The sequence below is a fragment of the Podarcis muralis genome, chromosome 7 (assembly GCF_964188315.1).
Source record: "Podarcis muralis chromosome 7, rPodMur119.hap1.1, whole genome shotgun sequence".
Taxonomy (NCBI): Eukaryota; Metazoa; Chordata; class Lepidosauria; order Squamata; family Lacertidae; genus Podarcis; species Podarcis muralis.
This window is the reverse complement of record NC_135661.1, coordinates 87,567,038-87,580,995: the sequence shown is the minus strand read 5'-3', so window position 1 is coordinate 87,580,995 and position 13,958 is coordinate 87,567,038. Positions and strand designations below refer to the sequence as shown.

Below are 13,958 nucleotides of genomic sequence, written 5' to 3'. Positions count from 1 at the left end.
AAGTGTAGTCTGTTTCAATGCACAGAGAGGTGTTCAGAGACCCTCCCTATTCGCCTCCCAGAGCTACAGCTCCCTGAGAAGAGAAACTCTGTTTATTTCCTACAAATTCCTGTTTGTTTGCTGTGTCCCATAGTGGTAATAGTGTCAGACTAGAACCTGGGAAAGACTAGGGTTCAAATCCCCCCCCCACCTCAGCCGTGAAGCTCATTTGGGTGCCCTTGGGCTAGTCACTCACTCTCAGCCTAACTTACCTCGCAAGGTTGTTGTTGTGGAGATTAAATAGGGAGGGAAATAACTATGTGCGTTACCTTTTTCAAAATTATTATTTTTATTGAAGGAATTTCAATTATAATGGGGGGGAAGTGTTACAAAGGGGGGGGAGTGAGGGGGGAGAACAAAGATGTTTATAAGAAAGAGGGAGGGGGAAAAGAGAATATACAAAAATGCTATGTAATATACTCCACCTTGGGCTCCTTGGAGAAAAAGAGGGAATAAATATGTTATAAGAAAAAACTGCTCCTTTATCCCTTATGGGGTATCCAAGAGCCATATAGAGTCCTTATGTAGGTTCTCTATCGGTAGGAGAAAATAACAGAGGCCAGCCAGAGAATATTGAGAAACAAAGCAGCTAGTAAGCCTGATCTTTATTAAACTGTTACAACAGGGTGCTCACACACACACACACACACACACACACACACACACACACACACACGGGGAAGGAGGAACCCAGAACAATGGTGTGGAAGCTCTTATATAGACTTTTGAAATTGCCTAACCTGTAGCTCAAGGCCACCCCCCCCAATACATCATACATACATCACAGAAGAGGCAGTCTACCACAGAATCCCGTCTGGCGGGAAACCTGTTAATGGGTTTACCTGGGCAGCCTGGCCATTCTTTTGTGATGGTATATACTTAATTCCTGAGTCCAGGTCACAGGCTCGCCCTATTCATACCCAAATGTGCCCTTCAGGCAGGATTTGTGAGCAGAGAGACAATGGGGAGGTTTTTCCCATTTCCATCCAAACTGCAGAGGAATATTTGAGGTCACTGAAAGAGTCAACATGGCTTTGGGACATGATCCATGACGAAATAAAAAAATTGATAAGGACATCGCACACGAAAAAGGCAGAGGCATATCTATTAGGAATTCTAGATAAAGATATCCCAAAAGATAAAACTGACTTATTTCTAAACGCGGCAACAGCGGCAAGAATTTTGATTGCTAGCTATTGGAAAGAAGACAGCATCCCAACAAAAAGAGAATGGTTGGGGAAACTTTGCGAGTACCTGGAATTAGCAAAATTGACAGATATAATAAGGAGAAAATCCAAAACTATAGTTATGAAGCAATCGGGGTGCTTAAATGATTATTTACAAAACCAGGGCTCAACTACAAAAATCTGGCTGTGTTTAGAATAATCTTGTGTGTAATATAAAAAATACAAAGTGAGGCATTAAGGAAATCCAAAGGAAAAATATGAAGAACAGAGGCTCTGATGAACGGAGTGTTAAAAACGCGTGAGGTAAACGGTGGAAGTCTTTTTTTTTTTTTTCAAAAATGATCTTTTTCTTTTATTTCTTTATCCTTTCTTTGTTCTTTTTTTCTTTCCCCCCGATATCTTATCTTTCATTTCACTGCTTTATTGTAAGCAGTATTTTATAGAGGTATAAATAACTGTAAATATGAAAAGAGACAAAACTTTCTCTAATTGTTTTTCCTTGGTTAGATGTATTTTCTCTTTCTTTTGTATTTTCTTTTGCTGTGTGTTTTTTTTAATTTGTACTTAATAAAATTATTAAACAAAAAAAACAACAACATGGCTTTAGGACTGTTTTCCTGTACTGTTTCAGACATGTGGTTTGTTTGTTTGTTTGTTTGTTTGTTTGTTTGTTTGTTTGTTGTGTGTTTGTCTGGTACATTTATGAACATTTATTTTATATCTTAGACCTTAAAATTCTCAAAACAAAATACCTTTCCCGTGTTTTAATCAAAAGGACAGGAACCTCGTGAGAATGACAAAACCGAGTGTCTTGTTTGTTTCTCTAATACTGAGTTTATCTTTGGCAAATATAGTCTATTTTATAGGTCCAAACCAGTCTTTGTAGCAGAGGCTGCAATTAAAGTTTGCTAGAAACACAAGATTAGTGTGCTGATCGTTATGTTAAGCGTTAGAAGGTCAGAAAGTTTTATCAATGCTTTCCAGGCAGGACTGAGAGAGACTCCAGAGCAAACCCACCTTGAGGAATCTGAGACCCTCCCTAGTCACCTCCCAGAGTTACAATTCCAGGGTTCCCTGTGAAAAGGGGTGCTGCACCAATTATAGCTCAGTGAGGGGAATGGCAGTGGCAGATTCAGGGCACTGCAAGCAGTTCTCCTGCACTGGGTGCCGAGCTGATGGGGCACTGTTGTTGTTTAGTTATTTAGTCTTGTCCGACTCTTCATGACCCCCTGGACCAGAGCACGTCAGGCCCTCCTGTCTTCCACTGCCTCCCGCAGTTTGGTCAAACTCATGCTGGTCTCTTCGAGAACACTGTCCCACCATCTCGTCCTCTGTCGTCCCCTTCTCCTTGTGCCCTCCATCTTTCCCAACATCAGGGTCTTTTCCAGGGAGTCTTCTCTTCTCCTGAGGTGGCCAAAGTCTTGGAGCCTCAGCTTCAGGATCTGTCCTACCATGAGCACTCAGGGCTGATTTCCTTAAGAATGGAGGCGTTTGGTCTTCTTGCAGTCCATGGGACTCTCTAGAGTCTCCTCCAGCACCAGAATTCAAAAGCATCAATTCTTTGGCGATCAGCCTTCTTTATGGTGCAGCTTTCACTTCCATACATCACTACTGGGAAAACCAGAGCTTGAACTATACAGACCTTTGTTGGCAAGGTGATGTCTCTACTTTTTATGATGCTGTCTAGGTGTCATACCTGTGATATACTGAATTGAACAGAATGAAAAAGCGAGAGGTGGGAGTGCGTGCCAAATTTTGGCCTCACACATGGTGTTTGTTTTTGTTTGTTTGCCCCTGAAAATGGGGGTGGCCTCTTAACAACTCTCAGCCCATATCCACGAAATGATAGACAAGAGGGGCAGCAAGCTCAGTGACCGCCCCGGGCGGCAGAAACCCCAGTTATGCCACTGACCTGCGTCCATCTCCGCCAATCTTTGACCAGCCTCGCCTGGGAGCAGAGCCCAGCTGCTCTTCTGGCTGCCAAGGGGCTGGAGGAAGCCAAGTCAGATGGAGGGTCGGTGGGAACACAGGCCCAGACAGGGCCTGCCAGGACTTCTGCCAGTCATGCACCCTGCCCAAAGGTCCAAGGAGTTCCAAGGTCCGAGCAGGAGGCAGTCGAAGCCAAGACGCCAGGCCACGATGCCGGAGGCAGCCAGAAAACAAGGAGCAAACAGAAGAAGTCTCTTTGGCCCTCTGTCAGACTGACCAGCTTTTGAAAACCCAAAACAGGGAGATTTGAGCTCCTGCCCACATACTGAACTCCTGTTGTCTGACTATCCTGTCTCCTTGGACCACAGTATCATTCAAGCCCATCCCAAATATTGATCCACGGGCATTGAAGACATATTCCTACATTTACAAAGAAGAGGGCTATCAATTGCTGCCATCAACAACGGCTAAGCTCTGCCTTCATGGTTGAAGGCAGTAATGTTTCTGTTGCTGGAAACCACAGGAGGGAAGAGCGTTGTTCTTCCACTCAATTCCTGATTGTGGGTTTCCCATAATAGGCATCTGGTTGGCCACTGTGAGAACAGACTAAATGAAAAAGCTTTGGCCTGATCCAACAGGCAGGCTCTTCTTACGTTGCTATGCTAACCCCCACAAAGATTCCCTTTGCAAATAATATAGGCATATAAAAATAAAGGTATTCTCTGTTGAGTTCCATCATTATTGAGAAAGCCACTTCTCCTACCTAGGCAGTTATCTTTCCACAACGGTCAACATTGATGCCGAAATTCAGCATCGCCTGAGCTCTGCAAGTGCGGCTTTCTCCCAACTGAAGTGCAGAGTGTTTGAGGACCAGGACATTCGCAGGGAAACCAAAATGCTTGTTTACAAAGCTATTGTACTACCAACCTTACTGTACAGTGGTGCCTCGCAAGACGAAATTAATTCGTTCCGCAAGTTTATTCTTCTTGCGAGTTTTTCGTCTTGCGAAGCACGGTTTCCCATAGGAATGCATTGAAAATCAATCAATGTGTTCCTATGGAAACTGACTTCAGACCAGGTCCGGGGACAGTCTGTCCCCCGACCTCTTCTGAAGGCTGGGGGGGGGGACAAGGGCTTTTCTTCCCACCCCCAGCATTTTAAAAAACCCCGGGACAGCGGAGGTTTTTTCCTAGGGAAACCGCTTGCCAGGCTGGCGGTGCGGAGAAGGGCTTTTCTCCCCACCGCAAGCCTTCAGGACAGGTACAGGAACAGAGGGGAAGGCGCGCAGCGCTTTCCCTCTGTTCCCGGGGCTTGCGTGGGAGGAGGGTTTTTCCTCCCCACCGCCAACATTCAGAACAGCATTCTGAATGTTGGCGGTGGGAAGGAAAACCCTCCTCCCACCCCAAGTCTTCAGGAAAGCCATCCGAAGCCGGGCGGCGGGAGGAGGTGTCCCCGCCCCCCTGCCCGGCATCGGAGCTTCGTTCTGATGGCGGGCGGCGGGAGAACGCGTCCCCGCCCCCCCGCTCGGCATCGGAGCTTCGTTCCGATGGCGGGCGGCGGGAGGAGGTGTCCCCGCCCCCCCCGCCCGGCATCGGAGCTTCGTTCTGATGGCGGGCGGCGGGAGAACGCGTTCCCGTCCCCCCGCCCGGCATCGGAGCTTCGTTCTGATGGCGGGCGGCGGGAGAACGCGTTCCCGCCCCCCCCCCCGCCCGGCATTGGAGCTTCGTTCTGATGGCGGGCGGCGGGAGAACGCGTTCCCGCCCCCCCCGCCCGGCATCGGAGCTTCGTTCTGATGGCGGGCGGCGGGAGAACGCGTTCCCGCCCCCCCGCCCGGCATCGGAGCTTCGTTCCGATGGCGGGCGGCGGGAGGAGGTCCGAGGACAGTGGAGAAGACACGCTGCGCTTCCCCGCTGTCCCGGAGATTTCCCTATGGGCTTTCGTCTTGCGAAGCAAGCCCATAGGGAAAATCGTCTTGCGAAGCAACTCGCAAACGGAAAACCCTTTCGTCTAGCGGGTTTTCCGTCTTGCGAGGCGTTCGTCTTGCGGGGTACCATTGTATGCTTGTGAAGCATGGACCACTTACAAATGCCATCTCCAACTTCTCAAAAGATTCCATCAACGGTGTCTCCAAAAAATCTTACACATCACTTGAGAAGCCAGGCGAACTAATATCAGTGTACTGGATGAAGCAAAGATCACCAGTGCTGAAGCAATGATTCTTCAACACCAACTTCATTGGACTGGTCATGTTGTGCAGATGCCTGATTATCGTCTTCCAAAGCAACTACACGATTCCAAACTTATTCCCTGGCTAAAAAAGCCAGGCTAAAAAAGCATACAAACAGGCCCAGAAATCGGCCAAACGGGAATGGCATTTAAATCGTTGGCAGACTATAATTTCTGCCTCAAAATCTCATAACTCCCGGAAATTTTGGTCCTTAATAAAGGGAAGAAACACGAAATATCCCTTAACGGTGATCCCGGCCCCTACATGGGAGCAGTTCCTGAGAAAATATTTCTCAGTGGCAGAAGCTCCGGCCACTCATTGGAGACCTTCTAAACCCCTTCCCGTCTGGCCCAATACCGACCCTGCTGAAATCCTAGAATTGATAGCTGAGCTGAAAACTGGTAAGGCCCCTGGGCCAGATTTGGTCCCTGTTGAGGCTATAAAGCTTCATTCTGCATGGTGGGCAGGGATTTTAGCTAAAACGTTTGACGCAATAAATGCCACGGGCTTAATACCAGGAATGTGGAAGGAGGCCATTATAATTCCTATCTACAAAAAAGGCCCTCCCGGTGACCCAGGGAATTATTGGAATATCAGTCTGCTATCGTCCATTGGGAAAATATATGCCCGTTTTTTGCTGGCAAGGTTGATGAAGTGGTCAGTTGAGGCTGACCTGATTGGACATGAGCAAGCTGGATTTAGATTAAACCAATCCACAACAGACCAGGCAATTATTCTTTATCACTTAGCCCGGAAATACTCGACACCTCGACGGGGCCAACTTTGCGCAGCTTTCATAGATCTGAAAGCTGCGTTTGATAGTATTCCGAGGAAATTACTATGGGATAAACTTGCCTGTTGGGGAATAGATAGAAGGCTCCTGTGGCTTATCTCCCAACTTCATGCCGGGTCCGTGGCCAGGGTGAGATTATCCCCTGCTGGAGACCTGACTAACCCAGTGCCAGTAAATAAGGGTGTACGCCAGGGTTGTATTTTAGCGCCTCTTCTTTTTAACTTATTTATCAGTGATATGAGGAACCCATTAGCCGTCTCACAAAAATTTATCCACACCCCTCGTATAGCAGATTACCGTTGTCCTTTACTTCTCTACGCTGATGATGCGGTACTACTCTCTTACTCCAGAGTGGGTTTAAGGAGGGCACTAAAGATTTTTGCGACATATTGCCATTCTAATCATCTGTCTATCAACCACACCAAGTCCAAAGTACTGATATTTTCAAGGAGTCGAAAACTTTATTCATGGAAACTGGAGGGCACGAAAATCGAACAAGTACATAAATTTAAATATTTAGGAATTTATTTTCAATATAATTTAGGGTGGAAAGCGCACGTTGAATATCTTCAAAACAAGACAAAAGCCCTATCACACTCCCTCCTCCGTTTTTTCTACTCTGAGGGGGCCTTATTCATCCCTGTGGCCTTGAAAGTGTATAGCATCAAAGTGATGGCCACAATGGCCTATGCTGCACCTTTATGGGCTGCCTTTGCAAACCTCTCACCTTTAGAGTCACTTCAAAGCCAATTCTTACGCCGACTTCTAAAATTACCAACATGCGTAAGTAATGCGGCTATTCGCTTAGAAATGAAGATCCCCTCAGTGGAGTTAGTTATATGGAGGAGAGTTTTGATTTATTGGATATCCCTATGGCATAAACTCCCGAACCACTATCTCATTCAATGCATGTGGCGAGATGACTTCACAAATTTGTGGTCAGGAAAAATCCATGCCAAATTGCTGTCCTATGAGATCTCGCCCACTGAATTGCTCAAACTGGATCTAAATGTGGCAAAAAGGTGTATAAATCAAAGGCTGGATGATGCGGAGCTATACCAAAATTTCGTAGCTGGTGGTGGAGCCTGCTCACCGTTAAATTTCGGCATAACCCCTATCTACCGCGCTCCGTCCTACTTAACATCGCTTATGGCCGCGTCTCACCAATATGCCTTCATTAGAGCTAGGTTCAATGTCTTTCCAACAAACGTGCTGAGACATAGATTTACTAAGGGCCAAGTCCCTTCAATGTGTGCTTGTGAAATGAAAACATCTGAATCTCTACATCATGTTATGTTTATCTGCCCTTTGTACAGTTCAGCCCGTGCTAGTATGGGCCCATAATCCACCCTATGGCTGACAAACCAGTAGACCTACAGCTTGCCTGGGTTCTTCAAGATGTGGATCCTTATATTACCCTACAGGTTGCTAAATTCCTAACAAGAGACGGAATGGAATGTTAGCTGATTATTGATAGTTATAAGAATTTTCTATAATGACATCAGATATTGTTTTTAGTGTAGTGCCAAAATTTTTAATCTTAATCTTAAACTTTTTTATGAATGGCTAATATCTGTCCTTGTGAGTTGTGAACTGTGTTATACTACTTGTGGTTTGTATGAGTCCGCTGTTTTATTTGATTTGTTTTGTTTTGTTGTGTTGTGTTTCATGATGGGCGTAAAGCCGAATAAACATTTTGATTGAAACTTAAAAATGGAAAGCGTAATGCTGGTGGTCAACAAAAGAGGTTTAAAGACTTCTCATGGCATATCTAAAAAAATGTAGTATAAACACCGACAACTGGGAAACCTGGCCTGCGAGCGCTCCAGTTGGAGAACAGCCTTTACCAAAGGTGTCATGGGCTTTGAAGACACTCAAACTCAGAACGCAAGGGAGAAACGTGCTAAGAGGAAGGCACGCTTGGCAAATCCACACCGTGATCAAATCCCTCCCAGGAACCAATGTCTCCACCGTGGAAGGATGTGTGGATCCAGAATTGGCCTCCACAGTCACTTACGGACTCATTGTTAAAACCGTGTTTATGGAAGACAATCTTACTCAGCTACGAGTGATTGAAGAAGAAGAAGAAGAAGTGTATCCCCCACTTTCTTAATTTGGAGTCCCCCCCAAAAGGGGGTGTTGTATACATAGGGGCATGTTATACACGGAAAAATATGGTACATGGCAGCATAGACTATTGGCTGGGCAGTGCCTCAAATGAATAAACATTTCTGAAATCGTGATACATAGAGCCTTCTGAAAGTGAATGTGAAGGGGAAAGTCTGGCGTATTTCTCCATCCTTGAGCAATGGTCCACCTACCCACAGCCAACAAATCTAGAAAAAGAGTTTTACAAACTAGTTCTGCGTTGCAAGCTTTGAATATTTATGATAAACAGAACCAGACATCAAGATTCACTGGTGTGCAACTTGTCTCCAAAACATGAATATTTTTGATGATACCAATGTAGACACATTGCCAAGAGAATTGGTCTAATATATGATGTTGGCAGCTTGAATAGCCATTACAAATTCTTACACTGGGCGCTTGGCAACGCTCACTGTGAAATATAGCAATAATGAAGAAAACTGAATCATTTGAGAGTTTGACAAGGCTCTTCATATGACTTGGCATTTCTTTATTACATATACAAAGGAAGCCTCTTTCTCAAGATAACCCTTCTCCCCAGCCCGGCAGTCTTTTTTGCTTGGACTTTGTTATGTTGACCCATGTGCCTCTCTTAAAATTTTGTTTTTCATCTTTTCATTCCCATCTCCTGTTATAACTGTTCTCTGTGTTTTATGTACATTATAAAATGAATTTTTTAAAAGGAAAAAATGAAATCCCCAATCCAGTCTTCCACAACCTGGTGCCCTCCATATCAGTTTCCTGAAAATTCATCAACAATTTAGTGCAAATTTCTCCTAACATTGCCCTTTTCGTATGCACAATTGCCTAAGAAGCACATTTTTGCAAAGCATTTTATGGCTATGTGATGCCTCTGTGTATGATATTTTCACTATTATAGACCTTTTTATGCATGCTTTACCATCCCAGGATATGCATCTTTGTACCTTTTACTCGGCTTGGGGATTTACGCTGCAAAATTAAGAGAAGTGCACATTTCAAAAGATGGCCACAATCCAGTTCCTGGCTTGACTCCAAAAGTGCAGAGCCTCCAGCGAAACACATTCCTCGCTTTTTACTGCTTTTTAACTTTTTACTGCTTTTGTCAGCTTCAAAGCTATTTCTTTTGGTCACATTTATATTTACAGTTCTGAGTTGCCTCAAGTCACAAGACAGCCAATTATTGGGAATAGCTATTGGTTTTCATATAGATACTGTATTTCTGTCCAGTGCTTTTCCCCCCTAGAAAAATAGGTGCCAGTACTCATCATGAAGTTGTTACAGTAAATGTCACACTTTTCAATAAAAAAAGAGGTGCTGATAATGAGGACCCTTGAATGACAATGGGGTCAAAGGGCGTCCCTAGTGGGAAGAGACAGAAGGCAGGAGGAGAGAAGTGACCTTAACAGAAAAGCCAAACCATTGCTTTTCTTTTCTTTTGTTGTTTGTTGCCGTATTTGTATTTTTCAGATTACTATAATTCAAAATGATGGATTAAAAAATAATGGTGGTGATGATGTAATTCGCAGGGGAATACTGTGATTGTCTAATAAATAGTCTTTATTTGCAAATAGAAGCTTTGATATCTCCTTGGAACTGGGATGTATCTTTGCTCTTTTGCCCTTCCATGCTGTGACACTCTGTTGTTTAACTTTTCAGTTCTTTGCTTTTTTAAAAAAAAAACAATAATAAGTAAAGGGTAGAGATATTGCAGTGGTTGGGGGTTGCAATCCGTCTGCCCTCACCTGAGACGGGGGCAGGCTGGCCATGCGGAACCGTTCTGTGATCAGCTCGCTCAAGGTGATGAATTTCTCATCGTCGTACTGGAACCTGTACCCAAAGACGATGGAACAGATGACATTGGAGACGGCTCGGCTGATGACGACGGTGGGGTCAAAGGGCGTCCCTAGTGGGGAGAGGCAGGAGGAGGGAAGGAAAGGTCTGTCTTTGGCAAGAGCACACAATGGCTACGCTTGTGGACCAAGCACCACAGAGTCTTCTAAAGGTAAAGGTAAAGGTACCCCTTCCCGTACGGGCCAGTCTTGACAGACTCTAGGGTTGTGCGCCCATCTCACTCAAGAGGCCGGGGCCAGCGCTGTCCGGAGACACTTCCGGGTCACGTGGCCAGCGTGACAAAGCCGCATCTGGCGAGCCAGCGCAGCACACGGAACGCCGTTTACCTTCCCGCCAGTAAGCGGTCCCTATTTATCTACTTGCACCCGGGGGTGCTTTCGAACTGCTAGGTTGGCAGGCGCTGGGACCGAACAACGGGAGCGCACCCCGCTGCGGGGATTCGAACCGCCGACCTTTCGATCGGCAAGCCCTAGGCACTGAGGCTTTTACCCACAGCGCCACCCGCGTCCCTACAGAGTCTTCTAGAGGCAACCAATCCTTTAATTATGAATTCCTCCAGAGGCCTACCTTGCAACTTACGGAACTCCTCTGCCAGGCACTGAGCCTCCTCCTGGATCCGCTCCTCGGTGGACCGTTTCCCCATCCCGAAATTCCTCAAGGTGGTGAGGCTGAACCTGCGAAGCTGCCTCCACCGATCGCCGTTGGAAAAGGTCACCCCTGGCCAAGCAATATTATGATTATTGTAATATTTTTGTGTATATCCCCCCTTCTTCCTTGACAGGGACTCAAGACAATTTGCAGGGAAAATAGGAACAGGTGGAGTGGGACAATAATTTTAAAAAACAATTAAACATTAATATAATGTAGTCTGTTGTCTTTGTCCATGGAGTTTTCTTGGCAGGGATACTGGAGTGGCTTTTTTGAATTCTGGTGCTGGAGGAGACTCTTGAGAGTCCCATGGACTGCAAGAAGATCAAACCTCTCCATTCTGAAGGAAATCAGCCCTGAGTGCTCACTGGAAGGACAGATCCTGAAGCTGAGGCTCCAAGACTTTGGCCACCTCATGAGAAGAGAAGACTCCCTGGAAAAGACCCTGATGTTGGGAAAGATGGAGGGCACAAGGAGAAGGGGACGACAGAGGACAAGATGGTGGGACAGTGTTCTCGAAGCTACCAGCATGAGTTTGACCAAACTGCGGGAGGCAGTGGAAGACAGGAGTGCCTGGCGTGCTCTGGTCCAGGGGGTCACAAAAAGTCGGACACGACTAAACAACAACAACAACATAATGTAGTCTATTAAAAACATTCATAAAATTACAATAACAACAACACAGCACCAGCGCTTTCTTTGAAAGAACTCCGTTCCCAAAGTCTGTTGGAATAAGAAGGTTTTCACTTGCCAGTGGAGAGACAGCAAGGAGGGAGGGAGTCTAACTTCTCTTGGAAGGGAGTTCCAAAGTTCCAATGAGAGGAGCAGGAGGATGAGAAGGGAATACTGACACTGGATTGGAGACCCAAAAGCACTACTGAGCTGCTAAATATATAAGCTAGTGGCTTCCAAACTTTTAATATAATCTATTCAGAGAGAGAGAGAATAATAATTTTCCAGTACAGATTGTCTCTTCGATACTCCTCCTTTTAAACCTTGGCCGATTCATGTGTTATGTTTCCCAGGGACATCTCCCACAACCTCCCATGTCCTGACCTCCAGTTTGCTGCATAAATTTCTCCTAACCTTTCTACTGCTGAGATAAACAGTGGTTGCGAAGGGCATTGTTTATGTGCCGGCCGAATGTTGCTAAGTACATTGCTTTCAAGAAAAAACCAGGGTGGATAAATCAGCCTTTGCCAACCTGGTGCCCTCCAGCTGTTTTGGGGGATGAGAACTTGCATCTCTCCCAGCAACATCTGGCCCAGTTGGCGGGGGGGGGCTCAATTCAGCTTGCATTTACGAGATGTGCCAAGAACTGGAACACAGCTGCGAATCCATGCCTCTCTGAATTTTGCAATGCAGTTCTTCAGCCAAGTCAAGTGCCGCAAAAAAAAAAAAAAAGCATGCATAAGAATTGAGCGGATTGAGCAAATAGGACCAAGAGTGAGTCCAATGGTCAAGAAGGCGGTTACTGCATGTGCTGTAGGGGGAAGTGAGGGGGGACTCATCCACCTGGGAAGGGAGCCCATCAAGGAGAAGGAAAACTCTGGTCCTAAAACCCTGCTGCCTTGTGGGATATCTTCAGGAGAAGTCAAGGCAAAGGATTAAACCCTACACAAATCCCTAAGGTGATTGGATGATGCCTTGTAAGCCTCCTTCTGGCAACTCCTGCAGCCAAGCTGGTGCCAAACATCTTGCTCTGCTTTTCCCGCCCTTTACCCTAAGGTCCCAGGGTATGGGTTGGGGTTTGCAACATTAAAGCACAAGGTTAAAAACAGCTTACGGTAACTTGCAGTCAAAGAAATAAGGTGGGTATAAGGCGTTTGGGGGGGGGATTGCTTTGCAATGTTGTACATCTTATGAAAAATGGGCATGTTAGGAGAATCTTGCACTCGAATGTGGATGAATAATTCACAAACCAATGTGGGTATGTGGGGAACTGAAATCAAGACTGGGGAAGATGAGAAACTGATAAAACCAAAATTGACAGATCATAGAATTGTAGACATCCAACTTCTGCCTGAAAACCTTCACGGAAGGAGAGTTCACAACCTCTGGGGGGAGACCGTTCCACTATCTAACAGCTCTTCCCATCAGTTAGACCTTCCTAATGTTTAGTCAGAATCTCCTTTCTTGTAACTTGAAGCCATGGGTTCGAGTCCTATCGGCCCATCCCTAGCTGACGCTGATTGGAATTGTAGTCCAAACCAGATGGAGGGCACCAGGTTGGCAGTCTACCCTCCAACATGTCAGATGAGTGACAGAAAGATGGGCTGAGCTGTGCCCCAAGCCCCCTTTTCCCACAGGGATGGACCTCTCACCATGCTCATTGAAATCCTTGGAGAAGGACGGTATCTGCCCTCTCGCGTTGAAGTCCTCTGCCTGGTCCACCAGGGCCTCCTTCACCACCTTGTAGCTGCTCAAGACCATGACTCACTGCAGCCCCAGGTAGACAGTGAAGACCGAGCCGTAGGCCTCGCCCAGCTGCCGGGAGAAGAGCCTCCGGTTGGCCCAGGTGTGGACAGGTGAGAGGATAACTGGACAGGGAGCCCAGTGAGGAGCTTCCCCAGCCACTCTGGGAGGCTTCCAACAAAATATAATATTGGGCTAGTCAGTCTTGGGCAGGTCATGTGACTGGCTGGGAAGATGTGTGTCCAGGTTTCCAGAGTCAACATGTTGGAGGGGATGTGACTGAGACCCTAAGACTTCTGTTGACGCAGCCTGGAAATCCATCAACTACTTTTGCTATTGCATTGCACTGTTGACTCTTGTTCAGACTGGATCTTTTTCACCTGCACTGCTGGCAGATCAGGGGTCGCCCTTGCTATATCTGTGCATCTGGTGACTCCTGCCTGAATTCCTAAGTCCTTGATGACTAGGGAATCGCCCCTGGCTCCTCCCAGCCCTGTTTTATCTTGGTCTGTTTGTGGCCAAGGAGCAAGGCCGCAATTTGGGGAGAGGCTGGCTCAGATTCCTCAAGGTGGGTTTGCTCTGGAGTCTCTCTCAGTCCTGCCTGGAAAGCATTGATAAAAATTTCCTGACCTTCTAATGCTTAACATAACGACCAGCACACTAATCTTGTGTTTCTAGCAAACTGCAATTATAGCCTCTTCTACCAAGACTGTTTTGGACCTATAAAATAGACTATATT

General features: G+C 46.2%; 1 protein-coding gene across 1 annotated transcript; it reads right to left on the bottom strand.

Moving 5' to 3' along the window:
- Nucleotides 1–2,909: 2,909 nt before the first annotated feature.
- On the bottom strand, nt 2,910–13,237 carry LOC144328282 (cytochrome P450 2F3-like). The gene is made up of 5 exons (XM_077930924.1): nt 13,129–13,237; nt 10,724–10,873; nt 10,048–10,208; nt 3,139–3,214; nt 2,910–2,932 (listed from the first exon to the last, which is right to left on the bottom strand). The coding sequence occupies exons 1-5, from the start codon at nt 13,235–13,237 to the stop codon at nt 2,910–2,912; spliced, it is 519 nt and encodes a 172-aa protein (XP_077787050.1).
- Nucleotides 13,238–13,958: the final 721 nt, after the last annotated feature.